Genomic DNA, 24885 nt, shown 5'->3' with positions numbered 1-24885 from the left:
CTCCGCCCGGAGGAGCTGAGAACTCGGGTACCCGCTCCTCAGTGCGCCCCCAGAGAAAAGCAGTCACTCCCGTGTCCCCGGTCTCCGGCCGCACTCCGTGCTCACCCGGCCTGTGACCGAGCGTTTGTATCTCTGGCCCCCGACCCCGTGTGGCGTCTCCAAACCCAGCAGATCCCTGCGGTGCGCTCCTGCGCCGCTCCTCCCGGGGGAGGAAGGGGAGTCTCCCCGGATCTGCCGCTTGTTGGGTCCCTGCTGGAGGAGCAGTGGCCCGACTGGGCCGCGGATCACAGTTTATGGCCACCCCGAGCTGAGAGCCCGCGCCTCGGCTCCGTCTCTGCAGCCGGCTTCCCCGCTCCGATCCCTGGGAGCTCTGGAGCACTCAGGCACCCCCGGTCTCTCTGTGACCCCAAGGGTCCTGAGACCACACTGTTCTGGGAGGATTCCACCCCCCGCTCAGCCACTGCAGTGACGTCCCTCAGCGGAGCCGACTTCTACAAGTTCGATTTTGTGCTCCGCGGCTCTAGCACTTGCCAGAAGCGGCCGCCGGAGGCCCCCTCCCCCGCCGTCTATCCTCCCGAATATCGCCTCGGATTCACTTCTCCGCACGCCCTACCTTCCAGTAAGTGGTCGCTTCTCTGTTCAGAGAGTTGTTGCTATTCTTTTCTTCGATCTCCTGTTGAGTTCGTAGGTGTTCAGAATGGTTTGATCCCTATTCACCTGAATTCCTGAGACCAGACGAAATCTAGGTCTCCTACTCCTCCGCCACCTTGTTCCACCCCCCAAAACTAGCTGTTCTTATGTTCTGGGGTTTGGGGGGTGGAGGTTAGGAACGGTGGGCAAGCTCACAGAGCTAGGAAGTGGCTGCCAGTCTCAGGTCTGCCGTCCCCAGGGACACAGAGCAGACTCGTTCTCTCGGTCCCTCATGACCACCTCACGGTCTGAAGGATTGCCCGGATTCGTGGCTGCCCCCCGGACCCCGGCAGTCCGGGCAGTTTCTTTCAAGGTCTCCTTGGAGAGAGGGATGCAGCATCTTCCAGGGGCACAGGGGCTTTTCCTGAGTGCACGCTGGCTTGACCCTTAAAATGAAGAGCTCGTGTCTGGGAGACGCCGGCAAACAGCCCCGAGGGTTCAGGACAGAAGATCCCAGGCAGGAGACCAGGAACGTGACAACTCATTTTGCTGACCAGGGGGCCACAGAGCTGAGGAAACAAGACCCCAGCTCCTACATGTGACAATCCAGAGTCACACAGGACAAATTAGAGCCTTGTTTTTTTTTGTTTAAGAGCAAACAGCAACACCATGGTCCAGTATAAATGCAAATTAATTTTATGCAGTGATTTGAAACGCACAGAGCTGATCAAGCTTACGGATATTCATAAAACACAGAAAAAGAAATCACTGTTTTACTTCGAGAAAAGAACCCCAAACTCAAATTCCCCTGGGGGCTGAGGAGCTAGAAAAATGTATCACTTCTGTCGCTTCACTCTGGGGAAGCCCTTTCAGGACTGTCTACTGGAAGCCCAAGTGCAGAGCACACGCGGTCTGGGGTTGATGAGGGTACTGCCGCTGTTTAGCCTCTTGCCTGGCTGGTTATCCTGGGCCTTGGTTAGGCTGGAGAGAATGTAATCACAGGATCGTACCAGCATCCACCATGTGCCGGGCCCTGTCCCGGCTCCAGCAGTGTGGTCGGTAAACAAAACCATTGTTATGGCTCTGCTGTGTCTTCCCATCCCCGGCTCACCTCTTACTGGCCACAATGGGGACCCTCCAGCCTTTGATCTGGCTCAGCTCTGTGTCAGAGACCTCAATCTGCAGGGGCAGCCGGGGCACCCACACAGTGATGGGCAGGGAGGCACTCAGGTGCTGGTAGGTGAAGTTCACCACCGCATTCACCTTGCCCTTCATCTCTTTGCCATTGACAAAGACATAGTCACAGCGGTCAGACACCTGCAAAGACAGAAAGGGGGATGGAGAGGTCACCGGGCCCTGCAAACCACTCTTCTTCCATTTGTCTTTTTCTCTAGCCAAGCACACATGCTTAATTTTGGGTCCTCCAAATGCAGAGCCTGAAACAAGTATTCTGTGCACCTGGTCTACTTGGGAGATGGCCCCAGGGAGCAGGGGCTGCAGAACAGAGTGAGAGAGAGAAAGAGGATAAGTCAATAAAAAGCTACATCTTTACTTTTTTTTTTTCTTTTTGCTGTGGATCAGTTTCTCTGGAACCTCATGAAAGCCTACAAAATTGTCCCCCTGAAGGATAAGAGACAGGAATATTATCTACCAGCTCCTGTCTCTCACCGCCCCCATGTGTTGACCCCCTGGCACTTCCAGGCTGACACACTAGCCCATGGCATCTGAGAAGACCCCGGGATAGAAAACAGTAGTAGTCTGAGGTGGAATGTGGTCCAATCACAAAGTGAGCTGCAGCCAAGCCTGAACTCTCAGTGGCCACCAGAGGTATCTGCTCCCCAGGCTGATGTCTTCTCACAAAATGAAACACACCCCAAGCAACTTTCCAGGATCTGAAGGGCTTCTGCTACCTTCTTCCTCTGCAGCCTGACTCACTGATCTCTGATCACACACATCCTGACAGTCTGAGACACCCAGGCCTCTGCACATGAGGCTCCCTTTGCCTAAGAACATCCTTTCTTCCGGGGAACCCTCCTACACTGTTGGTAGGAATGCAAGCTGGTGCAACCACTCTGGAAAACAGTATGGAGGTTCCTCCAGCAGTTGAAAATAGAGCTACCATACGACCCAGCAATTGCACTACCAGGTATTTACCACAAAGATACAAATGTAGGGACCCGAAGGGGTATGTGCACCCCGATGTTTATAGCAGCAATGTCCACAATAGCCAAACTGTGGAAAGAGCCAAGATGCCCATCGACAGATGAGTGGATAAAGAAGATGTGGTATATATACACAATGGAATATTATGCAGCCATCAAAAGGAATGAGATCTTGCCATTTGCAACGACGTGATGGAACTGGAGGGTGTTATGCTGAGTGAAATAAGTCAAGCAGAGAAAGACATGTATCCTATGACCTCACTGATATGAGGAATTCTCAATCTCAGGAACAAACTGAGGGTTGCTGGAGTGGTGGGGGGTGGGAGGGATGGGGTGGCTGGGTGATGGACATTGGGGAGTGTATGTGCTACAGTGAGTGCTGTGAATTGTGCAAGACTGTTGAATCACAGATCTGTACTTCTGAAACAAATAATGCAATATATGTTAAGAAAAGAAAAAGAAGAAGATAGCAGGAGGGGAAGAATGAAGGGGGGGAAATCGGAGGGGGAGACCAACCATGAGAGACGATGGACTCTGAAAAACAAACTGAGGGTTCTAGAGGGGAGGGGGGTGGGGGATGGGTTAGCCTGGTGATGGGTATTAAAGAGGGCACGTTCTGCGTGGAACACTGGGTGTTATGAACAAACAATGAATCATGGAACACTACATCCAAAACTAATGATGTAATGTATGGTGATTAACATAACAATAAAAAAGAACATCCTTTCTTCCTTACTGGCCTGGCCAGGCACCTCCCCAACTCCCTGGGATCATTTATATATCGGTATTAGAACTGCTTAGCCTGTGAATAAATGCTTCGCATTAGTGACTACCAACCTATGTCCCCTCCCTCTGTATTTCTCCCTTTGCTTTTCCCGTTCCTACCACATCATTACCTCAGGAAAGGGCTGAGACAGAGCACAAAGCAAAATAAACACATAGAAAATAAAATAAAAGACTGCAAGCATTAAGATTTTGTGTTCCAAAGACTAAACCCTTAGGGAGATGAATCTGTACACACACCCGTAGACATTCTCACGTGGCAAGCAAACAGCAGGAAGATGCCTGTGTCCCCTGGAAGTGGGCTGGAAGGGGCACCACGGACATGAATGGTGGTTGAATATGGTGGGACCATATTCAAGGTAACTCCGACCGGTAACGGATGCCTCTAGGGACTGTAAGCAGAACGTTTGGAGACTGGAAGCCCCCCTCGCCCAAGGCCTTGGCAATAGTTACGTCTTTTGAAAATCAGACTGGGATTATGTTCTGTAGCCTTAATGAAATGAAAATTGAGAATAGAAATCAACTTGTGTTTTCAAGAAATGACATGACTGTCTTGCATATTCAAGTTGGTAAAATGTGATTTATACTGGCCCCGTGTGTCCAGATCAACCATCAAACTATGAAATCCTTGAAGAAAGAAGTACATCTTTTTAAACCTTTGATCTCTTGGTTCCATACAGCAGATGCTCATGAAGCAGGAGCTTAGCAGAGTGGATACTGAATGGACAGAAGACTGAATGTATGTATGCCTAGATGGATGGGTGGGTGGATGAATGTATGTATGTTTGGGTGTGTGGATGGGTGGGTGGTAGATAGATGGGTACATGGGTGGATGGATGAATGGATGAACGTATGGATGGATGAGAGGATGAGTGGACGGGTGGGTGGGTGGGTATATGGACAGATGGATGGATAAATGGATGGGTGGGTGGGTGGATGGATGGGTATATGGGTATATGGATGGGTGGATGAATGTATGTATGTATGGATGGATGGATGGATGGATGGATGGATGGATGGATGGGTGGATGGATGGATGGATGGGTGGATGGATGGATGGATGGATGGATGGATGGGTGGATGGATGGATGGATGGATGGATGGATGGGTGGATGGATGGATGGATGGATGGATGGATGGGTGGATGGATGGATGGATGTTTGTGTGTGTGGATAGGTGGGTGGGTGAATGTATGTATGTATGTATGGATGGATGGGTGGATGGATGTTTGTGTGTGTGGATAGGTGGGTGGGTGGATGGATGGATGGGTGGATGGATGGGTGGATGGATGGATGGATGGATGGATGGGTGGATGGGTGGATGGATGGGTGGATGGATGGATGGATGGATGGATGGGTGGATGGGTGGATGGATGGATGGATGTTTGTGTGTGTGGATAGGTGGGTGGGTGGATGGATGGATGGGTGGATGGGTGGGTGAATGTATGTATGAGTGGATGGGTGGGTTGATGGAGGAGTGGACAGGTGGGTAGATGAATGAACAGAACCCATTCTTCATGGGGATGCCTGCTTCAGGACAACCAAACAAGGATCTTGGGTGAGGGGAGATGTGGTTAGAAACTGAGATATGATGGAGCCAAGAGCAGTGGAAATGCAAGACATTTACTTGAAAGCTTCCAGAAAGTTCTCAAGCAGTATTTCCTAACTTTTTGGGGCCACTGACTCCTTTGAGAACACACTCCTTTGAGAACACATGTCAAGCTAATTCTTGCTATGGAAATGCATATACATACAGTTTTGCATAACATTTTGGAGTTAATGAAGTCACACGTGGACTCCTCAAATAGCACTTACCATACTAAGCTATAATTGCCAATTTGCTTATCTGTCTCTTGTCAGGACTATGTGCTCTAGAAGGAGCAGTGTCTCCTTCTGGGAGTCTGTGGACCCAGTTAAATCACATTGATGCTGAGCAATGAACTCGTATGATCACCCTCTCCTTCCCCAGTTTCTGGGAACTATGGATGGCTACTCTGGGTCTAATTTTCATCTCCAACTCTTGCTTCTGTTTGGAAGGGCAGCTGGTGAGGGCTGGGCTGAGAGAATTTCCTCCATCTGCTGGGGACAGTGGCAGGAGCAGCTGGGAGGGGAACACATGGATGGATCTTCTCACTCATGGTCAAGAGTGGTTTAAAAATGTTTACCTACTGATTAAGGGTGGAAACCAATTTTAGTCGCTGTCCCAGACTTGCCATTAGCATGTAAACACTGTCCTGAATCTGGGTAGGCATTAGCATAATGGCCGAGCAAGAGTTATATCAGTAATCACTTCTTTAATCAATGTTGTAATTTACAGACCATTGACTTTGCTCATTTATTACCTTCCTGAGCTCTGGTGGGAGGGAACCTGGCTGCTCCAGAATACATAAATAATTAAGAGGAATGCCAAGGGTATGAAGTTGCGGTGCATGATAGAGCCATTGTCACTGCTATTCCTGAAGGTGTCATAAATGTCTGGGGAAGTCTCGGGATGCATTAATCACCTCCTAAGTGGCTAGAAGTGAGAACCACAATATCACAAAATGAGCTGGCTTATCTGCAAAATAGGAACCAAAAACCCCACAGGAATCTGTTTAGTCCCTTGGCTTCGTTTCTGGGACTCTTTTTCATCTTTAATAATGGGTGGGCCACCTGCTGGGAAAGCTGTCTGCTGGCCTCTGCCCACTTGGACATTTAAACCATCCAGTCCAAATGCATGGTGGCCACTGACCCAGCCACTGATGTCTGCTCTTAGGACCTGGAGAGGCCAGGGTGGGTCTGCTTCAGCAACATGTAGTCAGTTGACATCTTCTGTTGTCATTTGGACCTTGGCAGCTTCTTGATGACATCGCTTGCTTCCTTCCCACGGGGAACCACTTGGGGACCACTTTCGTGGGGAGGGCAAAGCCACCTGCTGGTCAACCATTGACATCCAATGCGACTTCTGTCTGAAAAAGCAGCCAAGCAGGTTCCAAACTCAACAGAAAATCCCAGAGGGCAGGTCAATACACAGACCTTTGGACCCACTCCCAGAGTCTCCGACTGAGCAGGTCTGGGGGGGACCCCACATCTGCATTTCTAACAAGGTCCCAGGTGATGCTGATGCTCCAGGTCTGGAGAGCACACATGGAGGCTCGCTCCTTGAAATAATGCAATCACCCTTCCTCTGTTTCCATGGAATCTTCTATTTCCTGTCTTCATCCATGCGGGATGCCGTAACGGGATATTGAATATCACAGCCTGGGGGCTTCAAGAACAGACAGTTGTTTCTTACAGCTCCAGAGGCTGCGAGCCCCAGAGGAGGACGCCAGCAGACCCGGTGTGTGCTGAGGAGCCATCCTGTCTCACAGATGCCACCTACTTGCTGCGCCCTCCAGGGGCAGAAGGGGTCAGGGAGCTCTCTGGGGACTCTGCTTTAAGGTCACTAATCCCTTCTATGAGGGCTCCACCCTCGTGACCCAGTCACCTCCCCAAAGCCCTGCCCCCTTATACCATCACATTGCAAGTTAGGGTCTCAACCTGGGAATTGGGATGGGGGTGTGCACAAAGACGTCCAGTCCATAACACATCCCTTCCATGACTATAATCATTCAGTTATGAATGGCTCCCAGAATCCTACCTCCAGAACCCAGTGGCTTATTCAACATCTCCACTTGGATCTCTAATTAGCATCTCAAACTTATTATGTTTGGAAATCAAACTCTTAGTTTTTTGTTTTGTTTTGTTTTGTTTTTGTTTGTTTGTGTTTTGCCACTTAGGAGCCCGGGGGCTGGAAATAGAAATTAAATTCAGATAAAACAAATCAGATTTACATTTCTTATGCTCTTGAGTTAGTGGCCTTGCTCCGTTCACACAAAATACTGCAGGGTCTTGTGCAGCAGTGATGTGTTCTTGTAGAAGAGCATCTGCCATGTGCTTTCCTCATTTCGGTCCTTTCTGGAGCTCCGGGCAGCAATCACGGTCCCAGTAGAAGAGGAAGCTAGGGAGCTGGGGCTCGTGGAGGAGGTGGCTTGCCCGCGGTGGGAGGCGGGTGGGGCTAGCACCTGCTGATGGCGGATTTGACAGACGGCTTTGACGGTGCTGTCCTCACAGGCAGCATCCTGAGGTTGGGGCTTGGAAGTCATCCTTCGTGGCATGGGGGTCTTGGGGGTCCTCTCCATTCCTGCGGGCAGATGAGCAGGGAAAGGAAGGGGCGGAGAGAGGCCACTGGCCGGCGAGTCCAGGAGGGATCATATCTGCATCCTGTCCACAGGCTGCCCTGGCCGTCTGTCTCGTGGCCCATCCCAAACAAGCCCGCAGGATGGGCTGGATCCATCCAAGTCTGGGTGGGAAACAGACGTGACATGCCACCTGGAGGAGAGTGTGACAAAGGGACTCTGAACAAAGGTGTGGGCAGGGCTATGGAAACTAGCAGGAGACGGCGCAGCACTGCAGACAGACGGGGGAGAGGGTTCAAGAACATCCTCCAAAATCCACGTCCACCCGGAACCCCAGACCGGGAGCTGGTTTGGAGATAGGGTCTTTGCAGATGTCATCAGCTGAAACGAGGTCACACCAGCTTGGAGTGGGCCCCCGAGGGCTGGTGTCCGCAGAGGAGGAGAGAAGGATGTGGAGGCAAGCACCTGGAGGGTGATGCGGGGACATCAGCAGAGACGGAGAGGTGTGGCCACGCACCAGGAAACAGCAAGGACTGCGGCCACCGGGAGCTGCAGGTGCAAGGCAGGGACCTCCCCAGCCCCCTGGAGCCTTCAGAGGGAGCAGGGCCCTGCACACAGCCTGGTTTCAGACTGCTGGCCTCCGGCACGGGGGGAGAAGAGCACTGCTTAAAGCCACCCGGTCTGCAGCCATCTGTTATGGCGGCCCCAGGTCACCAGGGAAAGGCCAGGTGAGGGGCAGCTACCGGAGCCCAGCGCGGGCGCCGCCGGTCTGAGACACCTGCCTCCAGAGCTGTGACCTTGGCGGACGGGGCAGCCGCTGTCAACCCGCAAGCTTGCGGAAGGGGCCTAGAGGGATGAACATACTGACGTCTCTCCCCCATCTCCCCGTCCAGGGGAGCCTCCCATGGCTGCAGCCGGCGGTGGGGGGGGACCTGGGGATGGCCGCACCTGGTGAAGCGAACGCAAAGAGCAGGAGGAGGAGGTGGAGGGATCTGAAAGGACGGGTAGGAACTTCCAACCCAGAGACCTCTTCCCAACATTTCCACATCTTCTTAATCGGGGGCTGACGTGGAGCACTTTGTGTGAACCACAGAACGCTTTTCAACCCTGGCAAAATCCTTAGAGGAGTCCAAGCTCTTCCCTGATGTGCACCTGGCATCTCTCCCAGGCATCTTCCATGCATCCCCTCCTTGTTCCCTGAGCCCCCACTGGTCCTCCTGCTGCAGGGCCTTTGCACGTGCTGTTCCTTCTGCCTGAAGGCTCCTCCCCCACTCGCCTGTGCGATTTGTTCCTCGTCTCCTCTAGGTCTTCAACAGAGTGGCTCCCAACCAGGGGCCACTGTGTCCCCCAGGAGACATTTGACTTGGAGATCTTCTTGGTTGTCACCACTAGGGGAGGGGCTGTCACAGCTGAAGACGTGCGAATGCTTTCTAATGGCTGAGGCCGGTGCCGCAGCTCGACTTCCTGCACCGCACAGGACGGCCCCCAACAAAGATCAGCAGATCCCAAATGCCAGTGGTGCCGAGGCTGAGAAACGCTGCCTTACCCACACGTACGCTCCCCAGAGCCCTTTTGCTCACATTTGTACTCAGATCACAACTCCAGACCCCCCCTTGCTTTATTCTTCTTGTTTATCATGTATTACCCTCTCATACGCTATGCACTTTACCTATTTATTGTGGTTATTATTTGTCCTCTCTTTCTAGAACATCAACTCTAGGATGACCAAGTTTTTTGACTGCTTTGCTCACTGTTCAGTGTTTTTTCAGTGCCTAAAATAGTACCTGGTGCTCAGGTATGGCGCTCACCACACACTTCCTACTGGAGGGGCCACTCAGGGCTACCGGGTCCCACACTGCCCCCACTGTGCACAGGTGCACACACAGGTGCATGCATGGACAGGTGCACACACAGGTGCACATACACACAGGTGCATGCACAGGTGCACATACACACAGGTGCACACATGCACAGGTGCACATACAGGTGCATGAATGGACAGGTGCACACACAGGTGCATATACACACGTGCATGACAGGTGCACAGGTGCACATACACACAGGTGCACCCACAGGTGCACGCATGGACAGGTGCACACACAGGTGCACATACACACAGGTGCATGACAGGTGCACATATGCACAGGTGCACACACGCACAGGTGCACACACATATAGGTGCACACAAAGGTGCATATACACACAGGTGCACGCACAGGTGCATGCATGGACAGGGCATACACAGGTGCACATAACACAGGTGCATGACAAGTGCACATACGCACAGGTGCCCATACACACAGGCGCCCATACACACCGGTGCACACACGCACAGGTGCACATACGCACAGGTGCACATACAGGTGAATGCATGCACAGATGCACATGAGGAGGCGGGCTTTCACTGGTGATTGAATGCTCTGTACCAGCAACAGCAAACATTTGCTGAGCGTTTACACTAAGCCAGGAGTCACTTTGAGAGGTTCACATGGATGATCTCACTGAACTCTCGCCATGAACACATGAGGGAGGGCTACTTTATCTTTTGAATCCTATCCCTATTTCAAGTGAGGAATTGAAGGCACAGAGAGGTGATGTAACTCACTCAACATCACACAGCAGGTAGTCACTGAGCCACACAGAGAGTCGACCCCACACCTCTGCTCTCAACCCTGATGTCCACCAGCTCTGTGATGATGGAGCTGTTTAGTTTTGATCCTTCCCTCTTTCCTACTGTGGATGGACTCTATTTCCCCTTCCTGCTGATGTGGACCTGGCCCTGTGATGAGCTTTGGCCAGGAGAATGTGAACAGAAGGGACAGCAGGCCAGTCCCAGCTCAGGCTTTAGAGGCCCCGCGAGTGTTCAGGCAGGCTTTGTGCGCTCTGCCGTGAGGGGCTTTTCCCCGAGGTCGCAGCTACCTCTCCACCACCCCGTGGTGGAGACCCACGGAGCCCGTCCTAGCCCCCCTGCAGTGAGGCGTCCTCCCTAGCTGATCCCGCAGACGACTGGACAGCCTGCAAATGCAGGAGCAAGAATTAGCGATCACTGCTTAAACAAGCGGACGTCGGGCCGTGCGTTCCGCAGCACAGTTCCCTGCATTACTCAGCTAAGCGCGTGGCTGCAGGTGCGCCTGCCCGTCACTCTCAGGGGCTTCCATGCGCCCTCCTCCCTTGTCCGCGCTCCAGTCCCCCATCTTACCCTTCTGTGTCTCCTCCTCAGGGGGCGGAGAGACTGCTGGAGGGTGGGGAGGAAGGAAAGGTGTGGGGAGCGCTGCTCCCCGGGTTAGGAAGGACACAGTGGACTCGGGAGGCCTCCGTGGAGCGCTCCTCATCCCGGAGCAGTGGCATTCCCCGGACCCAGCTTTGGGATTAGGACCCTTTCCTTTCTCCGCGCGCTGTCTCCCATGGCCCTTGCGGCCCACGTGGCTGCCGTGCGCCGGAGGCCTTCCCCCACAGCGGCCGCAGGGAAGCTTCCCGTTTCCCGGAGGCCGGGTTCCCTCGCGGCTAAAGGCGACACAGTGGTGGCTACAACATTGCAGACAAACAAGGAGAGGGGCCCGGCAGGGCCTGGGGCCGGCCAGCATTTCTGAGACGAGCTCTGGGGTGCCCTTCTTTTCCTTTCCTGCCCCTCACCGCGGAGGCCGAACGGGATCCCCGCGGCCGCGGAAATCCGCTCAGCGATAACTCGCACTTTGTCCGGCCGACCATGAGGAACGCAGCCGAGACTTGGACACGCCACGTGGTCTCAGCTCAGGAACCCTGTCCTCTCGGAGGTGGCTGTGCTGGGCCAGGCCTGGCTGGGTGGGGCCGGGCAGCGAGCGGAGGGGAGGCCCGGAGGCCAGAGGGAGAGAGGCCGGGAGGGGAGGCCGGGCGGGGACGCTGGCCAGGGCCCTCGGGCGCAGGGAAGGGAAGGGAAGGGAAGGGGAGTGCCGCGTGGCCCCCACGTGTGGCGGGGAGCAGACCTGCCTGTGACGTGTGGCAGATACCGCCCGGCCCTACGGCCCTACGTGGTGTCTCCTCCATCAGCCGCCCGAGGCATCCTTTCAGCAAACACTTCCCGTGCCTCTGCTGCGCTCCAGGCTTGTGTCCAGGTGCTGGAGACGGGAAGTGAGAGGCTGGAGCCTCCTCTCAGGAGGTTACATTTCAGGAGAACAGGGGGGAGGAAGTTCCCAGGAAGAGGGAATCGGCAAGAAGAGCTTCCATTTACGCAGGGTCTGCCATATGCCAGATTCTGGGCTGAGCGCACGCAAACACTTTCCAGGCGAGGACACTGGGGCACAGAGAGGTTGAACACCTTGCCCGAGGTCACACAGCTAGGGATACTCAGACTCAGATGTGACAGCAGTGGTTTAGCTCCAGAAAGGCCCTTCTTCTCCTTCTTCTCCTTCTTCTCCTTCTTCTCCTTCTTCTTCTTCTTCTTTTTTAATGATCTTTGCCAATGCAACTGGTGAAAAGTCCTATCTGTTCTTTCACTTTCGGAATTAGGAAGGACAATGGATATGAAGACATTGCTTGAGGTCTGTGATAACGTGGTCTTCCTTCTGTGACGTCTCCGTGCCAAAGCGCTCACCGACAAGAGACGTATGAGACCTGCTTTCTTTCCTTCTCTTTCCGGAAGCCGGTCTCACGCCAGCACGCACTGTAACCCATGTGACTGGGAGAGCAGAGTCGCAGCCCCGTCCCCTGAGCACGTGCCCTGTTGTGGACGTGTAGGAGCAACGTGGTTTTTTGAAGGAAAAAAAAAAGCCTTTGGTGTGCTCTGAAAGTTAACGGAGATATCTTTGATGTGTCAAAGTTGTATGTATTTAAGACGTCCGCCTTGATGATTTGATATACGTCCACAGAGCGAGGAGATCGCCGCGGTCCAGCTGCATGGCGTGCACCTGCCGCTGACACAGTTCCCATCGCGTGTGTAGACGCGAATTCAGTATCTACCCTCTGAGCAAACGCCCAGGGCTCACCACGGCAGAAGCACAGGGGAGGTGGGAGGAGACGCGTGCGGGAGGCAGGCAGGGCATGTGGTGCAAGGCGACAGCAGCATCTCAGGTCTGCGAGGAGAATTAAACCAGAAATCCCGCAAATGCAGGAATTAGCCCAGTGCCTGGCACACAGCGGGCGGGCAGACCGGGCCGGCGGACAGGGCATCTGCGGAGGGTCAGGCCCACGGACCGCCTTAGCCCCAGAAGTGTGTTTACAGGGGCTTTGGTTGTTCCTGCCTTGAGGAGGAGCCTGGAAAGAAGCTTCCAGAGTCAGAGTCTTAGACAGAATACCTCTCTCTCCAGTACTTGTGCCGGGTCCCCAACACCCCCATCCCCAGGGAGCCGTCTGCCCCTCTCTCTCCTCCAGTGATGTCACTTGAGATCCTAAAGTGCTGGGATCCAGGACACAAGGCACGGAGCAGTCCCGTGGTGATGGGACTGGGTGCCCCACGGCTTCTGAGCCCCCAGGCCTGGCAGAGCTACCTGGGAGGGGGTGTAGGGGGACAGCCGCCCGAACCTGGCGCTGTCACTCTGTCACTGGGAGCGAGGAGCAGAGGGTGAGACCACAGAGGTCCCCAGGCAATGAGCATGGAGACAGTCCAGCCACACGACGGAAGGGGGTGTCTCGGGAGGGCAGTCCTAGGGCCCCAGGACCAGGCCCCCTGGCCGCGACCACACCTGTCTCCCCTCTGGGAGCTGGGGGCCAGGGGGAGCTGATAGGTCAGCTGGTCCGAGTCTCAAGCAAGTCAGCTGTATTTCTCTGATGGGTGTTTTCCTCTTCTGATTCGGGAACACTCTATTCATGCCGTCCACACGCCAGACGTCCACTTCCTTGCCAATTACCCGCTGGCTTCAACAGCCACCCGCAAGGCCACGTCCTCCTTGGAGAGCCAGGGACACAGGCTTGCCGGGAGACTCCCAGAGAAGTCAGACTGCACCGCCTCCTCCTGGCCAATGGCTCCACTGGGGCAGGTCCCTGCTCTGACTAATGTCACCAAGAAAAACCAAGGAGGGAAAGCGGCTCACGGGCGGGGCTGGAGCAGCCCTTTCTCCTAACCCAGGCCAAATTAAGAAATGGGAGGAAGGTCCTGGGACAGGGAAAGCCCGGGTGACAAGGAGGAAGGGGATGGGGGGGAGGAGCCCCATTCCAGGCACACGTCCCCTTCCCTGTACCCCCAGCCCCTGCTTCACTGGCGCATCCTCACTTCCCGCCCGTCCGTCCAGAGGTTTGGATGAAGCCCCACTTCCAGCCTCAAGAATAGGGTCATGTGACCATGACCTAATCCAAACAGAGCTTCGCGTTCCTCTGGCCACAGCGCCTGGCTCAGGGGTGAATACATGAACTAAGCTGGTGCAATCAGAGGGAATCTCAGGAGCCTCTCAGGCTGGACTAAAGGCACTCGCTCATTTCTGCTGGAATTCTACATGCAAAAATAAGGTTCTGTAGCCACTTGCAGCCATCCTGAGACAGGACAACTTGTCTGAGAATTCAAGCAGCACAGAGGATACTGAGCCAAGAGACAGAAAGCCAAAAATAAAATATGATACCTGCACCGGTGAAGGCAGAGCTGAGGAGAGATGCAGAGAAACTGACTTCTGAACCCACCTGTGGCTGAAGCCAACACTGGCCTACACCTGCCACGCACAGGACAGTTTCTCGCCTTACTCCTTAAGCCAATTGGAGAGGCTTCCTCCCTCAGCAAGCACGGAATCCTTGACAGAGCTGTGGGATGGAGCACTGGGAAGGTGGGCATGCGATGCTGCCCGGCACCAAATCCCTGTTGTCGAACTGATTTCAGCAGCGAGGCCGCAGAGGGGCAGGGGGTTTGGGAGCCAAGTGGGCACCCCTCTACCCCACGCTCCCAGCTGCAGAATTCCTGGGGCTTCAAAACCTCTGTTACCTATTAGGCAAACCCAGATGGAGCCTCTCTTGGCTCCAGTAAAATCTGACTCCAAAATAAATGGCCTAATCTTTCGCAAAGATCTTTTATTAGGACAGTTATTCTTTGTAGCCTAAGACAGAGGGTCAGAGCAACCTGCTCCTTGCTGGCCAGTCCCGGGCATCCATTTCTGCCCACCCAGCTCCCATCGGAATGCGGGTGTCGCACGGCTCCTACCGGTCGAAGGCTCTGGGTGTGCGTTCCCCATAGAGCTTCCCGTGATGTTGGAAGCGTCCTGTGTGTGCGCCATCCGGTATGGCAGCCAGGCCCCATGCCTCATGAGGACAGCTGCGGCGCTGAAACTTCCACTTTCTTTAATTTTAATTAATTTAAATAGCCACACATGGTGGGTACCTGCCATATTGCCCAGTGCAGCCTTAGGCAAATCCTGACATCTGGCTGTGGGGAGAGCAGCGGGCTCTCAACCTCGCCTGAGCGCACGAGACGCCACAGACCATACAGGCCCGGTGGTCAGGCAGACCTGGGTTTGCATCTCGGTTCTGCCATTTACTGGCCGTGTGGCCTTGGGCAAGTCACTCGACCTCCCTGGACCTCAGTCTCCTTATCTGCAAAATGAGCTTATAATAGTGTTGACCTCAGGGTTGCCGGGGTGATCTACTTAAAATCCAAACCAGAATATCCAGCAGGATCCTGTTCTTAGAGGAAATCACAATTCTGATGGTAAAGCCCAAGGCCTGGGGCTCTCGACATTTGGGCCGGGATGCTTCTCTGGGATCAGACTGTCCGGGGCACAGTAGGACGTTTAGCGACTCTGTGGACTCCAGCAAGCAGACACTAGTAGCCCCCTCTGTCTGAGTCACTACAACGCCCATGTCTCCGAGCATCACCCCGTGTCCCCCGGGGGGGGGCACGACCGGCCCAGGGCGAGCACCCCCGTGCTGGGTCTGCCTGGATGGGCAGCACCGTCCGCCCGCTCTGCGTGCACCACTCGAACACCAGACTTCCCAGGTGAGGGCGGGTGTCTCGCGGTTTTGCAGGGGACGGAAAGGGAGCTGGAGGAAGGCACCGGCAGGGGGCACGGGCGTGCACCTGACCTGCACTTGGAGTCTCCGCAGCAGGGTTCTGGCACCAGGAGAGCCTCTCGTGCCGGAGCATCCTCACTTGGCAGTGGAGACACAGCTGGAAAGGGGCTCGGCCGGGCCTGCCGCCCGGCCCCCTGTGTTCCAGGAACTTCTTTGCGGTCCTCGGTTTGCTTTTAACCCCTGGCTCTTGGAGATAAAGCTGCTTCTCCCAGCGTCCTCGGGAGGACGTGGGCGTGAGGGTGGGGTGTGCACTTCCCTCCCAGGGAAAGTCTGCCCACTCTGCCCCGGGCCTCACAGACCCAGCTTCCCAACGACTCGGAGCTTGTGGATCAACAGCACCTTCAGTAGAGAGGAAGTTTCGGGCCCAAAGGAGCAGGGCCCAGGGGAAACTGAGGCCTCTACCCGAGCGAGGTGGCACTACCCGTCCTGGAATGAACACAGGCACCGCGGGCCCCGGGAGACCTGGGCACCTGGCCGCCATACGCCCTCCTGTTAGCTCAGCACCGGGGGCCTTAGGCAGGACCGTGCCCTGGAGGTCAGGGGGGCTGCGCCGGAAATCCCGTCACGATGCTCCAAGTTGCGTCACCCCCAGCCTGCTGCGGGCGGTGCCTCGGCACCGGGGGCCTCAGGAGGGTTGAGGGGGCACCCCAGCATCTGCCCCTTAGAATGAGGGGGTGCACGGGGAGCATGGTGCAAACAGGGGTGCAGTTACGGTGGGCACCGACAGCTGTCACTTCCCTGCAAACGGGCCCACTGCGTCCTGTTCGGAGACTGCCCCATCCAGAGGGGCCCCGCCCCAGGCCCGTCTCAGCACCGCCCCCCTCGCCACCCCGACCTTCACCACCACCTGTCATCCTCACGCGCTCGGCTCGGCTCCGTCTGCCCCTCTCCATCACTGTGATGCCCGATTCCATGTGTTTTACTTATCGCTGAGGCCCCGATACCAGAATGGTGCCTAGAGAACCGCCCGGGGAACACCTCCCGGAATGAACCAGCATGTGATTCAACGTATGCTGTGAAGATACCGTGACCTCGCGAACCGCAAGCCGGGGAGCTCTGCAGAGGACCCCGACCCCACGCCCCGTCGTCGGCTGCGGGACGCCTCTTTCTTCGAAAGACGCTGGCTGGCGTGGGGACAGATGGGGACAGCAAACACTCCGTGGGGGTTGTGGGGGTCCTGGGGCTGCTCGTCCACGTCACGCATCCGTCCCTGTTACTGTTCCCGAGGACTTTGTCCCTGGGATGCCACTCTTCCTCCTGCTGAAGGGACATCCCCACAGACGCTCAAGGAGCTCCCAGCCCCCCACTCACATTCGACGCCTGCAAACCCAAACGCGGAGTGCTGAGCGCACTGCAGACCCCTCGGCACCCGGTCGGGGACACGTCGGGGGTGTCGCAGGCGAGAGGAGGGGACAGACAGAGCTCTTTCAATGCTGTGGCCCATCTCTGCAAGACACACAGGGTCAGACCACGCTTCTCTGTGTGTTTGATCTGTGTGCGTGATCCTGCCCATGTGGAGAAAGCCATAGAAGGAGGGCGGGCAGGTCAACACTGATCCCTGGGGGCTGACAGGTGCGCCACCGGGGTGTGTGTGTGTGTGTGTGTGTGTGTGTGTGTGTGTGTGTGTAGATTTGCCAGCTAAAAAAATCGGGGTAAAAGACGTTTGTGTCTTGTGATCCCATTTTTAAAAAATTATTTTTCTAGATATGGATACGCATCGATGTGTCAAGAGAGATGTGTTAGAAATGATCGCCGAGCTCTTTTAATAAGAGACTACATATTGTATGACTCCATTTCTACGAAATGTCCAAAAAAGGCAAATCTATAGAGACAGAAGGTAGATTAGTGGGGGCCCAGGCTGAGGTGGGGGATGGGGATTAATGGCAAATGGGGGGACAAGAAAATTCTAAAATTGGGTCATGGTGATGGTTACCCAGCCCAGGAAGTTTGCTAAAATATCACTGAATGGTACGCACAAAATAAGTTGCAATTCTAATTATTTTAGCAACAGCATGCATAGCACACAGATTATGCCTGTAGGCGCTCGGCCCGCAGTCCCGACTTACGTCATAGGGCTGTCGAAGGGTCCCCTGAGCTAACCAGGGTCAGAGTTAAGTCCTTTCCATGTGTTGGCTACTAGGTCAAGTCCCTTACTTGATTGATGACACTTGGTAATCCTCACAATGGCCTTCTGAACCAGGGACTGTGACCGTCCCCCTTTCCGAAGGAGACTGGGCAGGGCAGGGGAGGTACAAATTGCCCAAGATGCAGAGCTCGGAACGGGGAAGCCGGGAAAGCTTTGGAAGAAACTCCCCGTGGTTCTCCTGCACATCCTACAAAGTCTCGACTGCCTTGGTCTGAATGGTCTTTTCAAGGACGCCCATCTAGCGAGCAGCCTCGGAAGGCAGAGATAGGGTCCCCCTGAAGAGCGCGGGCCAGGCACGCGTGTGGCCAAGCATGACAGAGGTGTTGTCTCTCTCCGTGGAGAAGGACAGGCGGGCTTTCTGACTCAGTCCATTGGCCGCTCTGACCGGGCGCCTCGGACGTGCATGGCTGCCACGGCTCTGGGAACCGGACGTCCCAGATCAAGGTGCCCGCCTGGTCCGGTCTGCGGCCTGTTATTATGGACTCAGGCCCCTGAAGCCCAGGGCTCTTCTCTCATAACCGAGCCTACATGTGCAGGGGTCCCTGGTGTGGCCCCTGGCATGACCCCGTGGGGAGAAGAGCTCAGGCATCCGGGTCAGGAGATGCAGAAACACTGGCCACCCTCTGTCTCCGACCAGGGGTCTCGTCTTCCGCCAGCAAACTGGGGCAGGTTGGTTTGTCAGCTTGCACTCAGGGTGGATGTCAGAGCCTTCCACATCCTGTACAGAGCTCAGGTCTGTCCAAATCCAGACCCTCACGCACCTGCTGCAGGGCAGGTGCTTACTACACGTTCCCTCCCCGCCCCCCCAATGGCACTCCGAGCGGTGCCCCCCCAGCTCTGCGAGTATCGCTGGCCTCACCAGACCCCGAATCACGGGCTGAGTCTGTGTCCTGGGGATGGACTCTGAGTCTGCCAAGCCTGGCCGACATCCCCACTCGGCTTCTGCTGACCTGGGACGACCCGTTGCTTCGTCAACAGCCTGGGGCACCAACTCCAAAGTCATTTCAGGAGGCAATTTTTAGTGTGGGTACATTTGTTTCCCTAAAGATACTGATTCTATTCCTGGAGATTCTAGTATATTCCTGGAACTACCAGTAATACTAGCTTCTCTCTTCCTACTCTCTAAAATAGTAAGAAAAGTCTCCATGACCAACTCATTTAAGACCAGCTAAAGGTAGTTATGTCAACAACAGCAGCGAATTCTTTCTGGGGGTTCTGTAGGCTCGCAGATGGACATTTTAACCCACCTAGAAAAGTCATCAGTGTGAATGTGTCCTTTCAAAGGGTCACACTTCCTTACCAGGGGTCCTGGCTCTTAGGGGAATTGCAAACCAGTCATAAAGACCAATGGTCGCCGAGGATGGAGTGTGGGACCATGGCTGGGGCAGGGCAGGCTCCAGATGCAACCAAGGGCCTGCTCCCCACCTTGGCCTCGCCAAGAAAGTGGGGTAAGCGGGGTGACTGTCCAGCCAGAAGAAGGGCATGTTTTCCTCGGAGCAGTGGTTCTTTAGCCCACAGGACAGCCCCCTAACCAGGAATTACCCGGCACAAAATATCCATAGTGCCGACATCGTGAAATTCTGCCCCCGAGCTGAGATCTTTGCGTCCCATGGAGGAGCCGTTCGCCCCGGGGCCTGGGGAGCCCTGAAGTGGAGTCGGATTGGACAGTGGCCCTACGTGTACGTACACACTGGATTCGGAAGACTGGGTGCCAATAAATTCATCATTTTTATACTCATCACATGTCGACATGATCATGTTTTTCATATAGTGGGTTAAATACATGCATTTAAAGCAATTAGCTTCACCCGTTCTTCCTTTTCCGAATGTGGCGGTTGGAGACATTTAAACCACATGCGTGGCCCACATTGCTTCTCTTGGACAGTGTGGCTCAGAATTTCATCCCCTCCCCCCACAGGCCTCTCAGGTCTTCTGTAAGGTGCCGTGGGTTTGGGGGCCGCCATCAGCCCAGAAATCATTCTTGGGGGAATTAGGGAAAAGCATCTCTTCTTCGAGACGCTGCCCGCAGTGGCCAGAAAGCTGTGAGACTATCCTGGTGCTGCTGGGACCCCTTGTCGCCGCTGGGACTTTGCCGTAACCTAGAGGGCTTGCGCGCCACCCTCTGCCTGAGGCGCCGAGAGCGGTGGACAGCGGTGGCCGAGCGGGGGCTGCCGTCTGCAGGGAAGGATCCTTCCGCCCCACTCCCGCACTCAGCGGTTTGCACGGTTCTCTCCGACTTACACGTGCTGCTTCTAACACCAGAGAAAAGACTCTGACGCTATGTGTCAGACCCTATTTAAGGGGAAAAAAAGCATTATCTGCTTGCTTGCCTTGGTTCTTTATGTTTTCTTCTGGGTATGTTTCCAGGATTACAAAACATATGGAGAAAGACCAAACGGTTCATTTCTGGCTTGGACCAGCCCTCGTGCTGTCTTACTCCTTGGCAAGCATTGTGGGTATATTATCACGGCAAATGTTGGTGGGAAAGACCAAGAACTAGGGTCATTCTCTCAAGGAACTTAGGACTCTAGAGCAGGGGTTTTCTAGGGAAACTTGTCCCTGGAAAGGCGAAATAATAAATGTGTTAGATTTGCGGGCCAGATGGCGTCTGTCACCACGGCGGGACCCTCCTGTGGTCATGCAAAAGCCACCACAGACAATACAGAAATAGGTTTGAGTGGCCATGTTCCAATTAAACTTTATTTACACAACAGAGGGGGGGCTGGATTGGACCCAGGGTTCACGGTCTGCCCTATCAGTGCTTCCAACAGCTGCCCCACAGGCCGGACTCACACTGCAGATGTATTTTTTGCTCATGAAAAAAATTAATTGGTTGCCCATGCGGGAACGGAAGCGATCTTTACATAAGATCCAAATGCGTAGTTTCTCCTGAAGAGACAGCAGTGCAGAGCTCCCATTTACTCACAGCCACGAGTAGCAGCAGGCGAGGACGGGCCGTCCTTCTAGCCCAGGGCACGTCTGGCTTACCGCTGCCCCCCCCCCGCCATCACCCTCTTGCTTACTGGGCATATTCGGGGTTTGAAGCACAGTCCAAGGCATACTTGATGAACACCAGGTTGGGAGTGATACCAACATGGAAAAACCAAAATGGGAAAATTTAGAGGAGTGACTGGAAGTGTGTTGTACATACACCAACCAGCTGAATTTCTTACTTCCAGGGGTCGAACCTTCTTAGCGAATGGGATGCCCAAGGGAAGTTCCCGTCAGTCCAATGCGGATGATTAATGGGGGCGCTTACCTTGATGACATCCTCGTCTGTGGACTTGCACTCCACCGACTCCGAGATATCCATCACAGCGCTGTTCTCCTCCACAGAGACCACCTTGATGGGCAGGGCTACCGTCTTTCCCGTGAGAATGGCAGTGTTCAGAATTTCAGTGTCCTGTCAGAAGAAGCAGACGTACCTGGGTCAAGGGGGCTAGTCAGTGCTCTTGAATGGGAGGGAGAACCTTCCGAAGTGAGTGCCAGGCGGTCCTCATTGTCCCCTTAGAACTTGGGCAAAAAACGCCATTCTTTTCCAATTTTCCAAGAACATTTACAATTTAGTTTATTTAGGATCATCTTCTTAGTTACCAACTGCAACGGTTGAGATATATTCTTTTTTCTTTTGCAGAGACCAAGTGGAAGTGATGCATCGTTTGGGTTTGGGTTGTAGGCAACAGAAATGAACTCCAGCTAGTCTGAGCAGGAAGGTGCTGCGGTCGGTGGAGTAACCCACCTCCCCACCCCGATACCCGAGCTCTAATCTCCGCAACTGGTGAGTCTGTTCTGTTACATGGTCTAAGGGCCTTTGCAGTTGTGATTAAGTGACCCATCTTGAGAAGGGCAGATTATCCCGGATTATCTGGGGCAGACCCAGGGGAATGGTGAGAGTCCTTTATAGGAGGTGATCACGGGGGTCGGAGGAAGAGGGCTCGAGGGAGGGGACCGAGGCAGGGGTCAGAGGGATATGATCATGACCTAGGAGATATGGGGGGGCGGCTTAGGAGCAGGAAAACGACAGATCCCCCCCTATGGCCTCCAGAGGGAACCCAGCCCTGCTAACACCTTGATTTTAATTCCGTAAGACTCATTTCCAACTTCCGATGCCCAGAACTGTCATCTGTTAAGTTGGTATTAATCTTGTATTGCGAGTGGAAACTAACACAGGTTCTTATCAGCTGGGTCCTGGGCCACTCCCGGGGTCAAAGGAAAAGCTGTGGCAGGCCTTGGAAAGGCAGGCCCCTGATCCGCTTCCAGGATATTGAAAACCGGGAGGAAGGGGCAGCGTTTCCAGAGTGGAGCAGAGCGAACAGCTTCAGCCATTTCTCTCCCCGAGGCCCACGTTCTCGGGCCGGGGGGCGGGGGCACACTGGTCTCATGGGGCCTAAATGCTCGTCCCTTGTGCAGGGGAGGATGGTGCCCTGTGACTCACAGAATTCACCCAGGAAAAAGGTCGCTGTGGGAAGACGGAGTGAGGAGATTCCCGTGCGGCAAACAAGATCAGTGAGTCAGTCACTTTTGTTCCCTGAGGCCCTGGACCACCGGACCTTGGTGGTGGACACAGATGGCTGGGGCGGCGTCTTCTGTGCAGACTTTTATGCCAACCGAAGGCTCTTCCTCCGCTGCCCATGGGAGCCCATTCCATCGCAGCCCTGGGGCCTTCAGCTCATCCCGTGCACTCCAACTTCGTGCAAAACGATTAGCGTCACGTCTCCCACACAGGTAGTGATGTTCAAAGTGATAAAGAAAGTACTGTCTCTTTTGGGTCTGGAGGTACTTTTGTCATCCTTCCTTTTAGGGACAAATGAGAATGGAAAAAAAAAAAGGGTCTGTGGCTTTGGGACATCTATCAGCACCTTTTACCTTTGGGCCAATTCCTCCCAAAGTCTGTTTCTCCAGAAACACCACTCCCCTTTGAAGCAGGAGTTGTAAAGAGATTTTCTCACTTCTTTCTCCAGGGAAGCAATGGACACAGAAATGACCTTTTGCATTAAACAAGAGCACAGATGAGAGTAGAGTCCCAGCGTCTCTCGGATGCTGGTGCCCACCAGCCGGCATTAAATAACCCTCTGCCGGCTCTGCTCCTGCGTCCACAGGATTCCCGTGCTGGGGTGGCAATCTGGCGGCCCGCACACCGGCCATTACAGATGCTAAGAATACCACAGAAATTCCCCAAGTCCATTTTCAGGTTCATTACAGGTAATGTGCTCAGAGCTCAGTCTTTACATTTTCTCTCTCAGAATGGTCTTTGCCTAATAGCTTCATTAAGTCAGCAAACTCCCTCGTGGGTTAATTGTGATTAGCTTCCTAACGGTCATTGCAGGTACACACACTCACATGCACACACACACACTCCTCCACCTAAAGTGAATCATGTCAAGATTCAGACGGGGTGGACATGGTATGTGTCTCACCGGCCACCAGAAACTGCAGGAACAGAGGATTAATGGTCACAGAGATTCCAAATGGGTGGAGGAAGCATTGGGGGTCAGTGGCTTGGACCGAGTCGAGCGCCCCTATTTGAACTGTGGGCAGGGAGATGGCACAGGCCAGTGGGCTCGGCTGGAGAGGTGCCGGGGTGTAGGTCACCTGCTGAGTGTCTTCTGTGGGTCCCTCTGGATCCACTCTGCCCACGAGGCTGACCCGTGTGGACAAAGCTACAGACCCCCTGCCTTCTGGCTTCTGGCCAACTTAGGATGCGTCATAAAACTGTGTTTCCCGCACAGAGCTTGTGTGGTTGGTGGGAGCTGTGTGACTAATTCCGGTCAGTGTTGTGAGCTGACACATGTGGGTCACTCCTGGCCGAGAGCAGTTACCCGTGTTCCCGTAGGGACTTTTCCTGAGGCAGAGGGACCAGGAATATTCCAGATGGTAGCTGCTCCATCAGCCTGAGGCTCTGAGTCACTGTGAATACGGGCCCCTCTGTGGACCAGCCCCAGGTATAGAGTCTGAGCAAGAAATAAGAATAGGGCTCCTGGGTGGCTCAGTCGGTTGAGCGTCTGACTCTTGGTTTCGGCTCAAGCCCTGATCTCAGGGTCATGGGGCTCTGCGCTCAGCAGGGAGTCTATTGGACATTCTTGTCCTCTGCTCCGCCCCCGCCATGTGCTCTCTCTCTCTCAAATAAATAAATAAATAAATCTTTTTTTTTTTTTAAGAAGATTAATGCTGGAGAACTAGGAGCTGCTTGTTACTGTCACGTGTCCTACTTCATCCTGACTGATACAAAGGGGAGACCATCTGTAGAAATAGCAACAGGAACAGCCTACAGTGGTAAGTTTAGTTTTGACATTTTTATTTCAGACACCTGGTTAGTGCTCCTATAATCACTTAGCAAGCATTTAAGGGCACGCTTTGATGTTGGTTTCTGCCACCCACGCCCTCCGTTGATGAGCTGGATGCTTGTTTTAGCTCTCTAGGTTAGACTTGGGATTTTCTGAGGTCGGGATCTGTGTGTGCTGTGGACTGAATTGTGTCCCCGACCCCAAATCCATATGCCAGAACCCCAATCCTCAGTGTGACTGTGTTTAAAGGTAGGAGGTATCTTTAAAGAGGTAATTAAGGTTCCATGGGGCCATAGGGTGATCCCAACCCAGTTGGACTGGTGTCCTTATAAGAATAGGAAGTGATATCAGGGATGCAGCTGAGGAGAGACCTTGGGAGAAACCAAGCCCGTGGACACTTAGATCTTGGATTTCCAGCCTCTGGAGCAATGAATGTTCTGTTGATGAAGTCCCAGCCTGGGGTCATGGGTTATGGTAGCCCTAGAAGACGGTCCTGTGCTGTAACACAGCTCTGGACACCACGTTGCAAATCGGGGCCAAGACGAGTCCTTTATCAGCACCTTGAAAAGTAGTCTGTGCTGTCATGAAGAAAGGGGACAGACCCGTTGGCATAAAAACGTGTGATGTTAGCAGAGGCAACCAGTGGTGGTGAGGCTCGGACCCTGGGGGAAGACAAGTCGCAGGGTGCGTCCAGGGCTGTGGGACTGAGTCCTTGGGGCGGAGCCCTGGCCGTCTCTCCAAGGGGGGCTTGGACCATTCGAG

At 54.3% G+C, this 24885-nt stretch overlaps 1 protein-coding gene across 1 annotated transcript in view; it reads right to left on the bottom strand.

Moving 5' to 3' along the window:
- TMEM132C (transmembrane protein 132C) overlaps nt 1-24885 on the bottom strand; it is a 318194-nt gene that overhangs the window by 14352 nt on the left and 278957 nt on the right. The window contains exons 5-6 of the mRNA XM_088019420.1: nt 21099-21242; nt 1742-1947 (exon numbers count right to left, since the gene is read on the bottom strand). Coding sequence (XP_087875546.1) covers nt 1742-1947; nt 21099-21242 — 350 coding nt within the window. The remainder of the gene's footprint in view (nt 1-1741; nt 1948-21098; nt 21243-24885) is intronic.

The sequence above is a fragment of the Eumetopias jubatus genome, unplaced genomic scaffold, assembly GCF_037043125.1.
Source record: "Eumetopias jubatus isolate StellerSeaLion01/CBP00866 unplaced genomic scaffold, mEumJub1_p1.0 scaffold_16, whole genome shotgun sequence".
NCBI lineage: Eukaryota > Metazoa > Chordata > Mammalia > Carnivora > Otariidae > Eumetopias > Eumetopias jubatus.
Note: the sequence above shows the minus strand (reverse complement) of the source record. Positions and strands in the feature narration are given on the sequence as shown.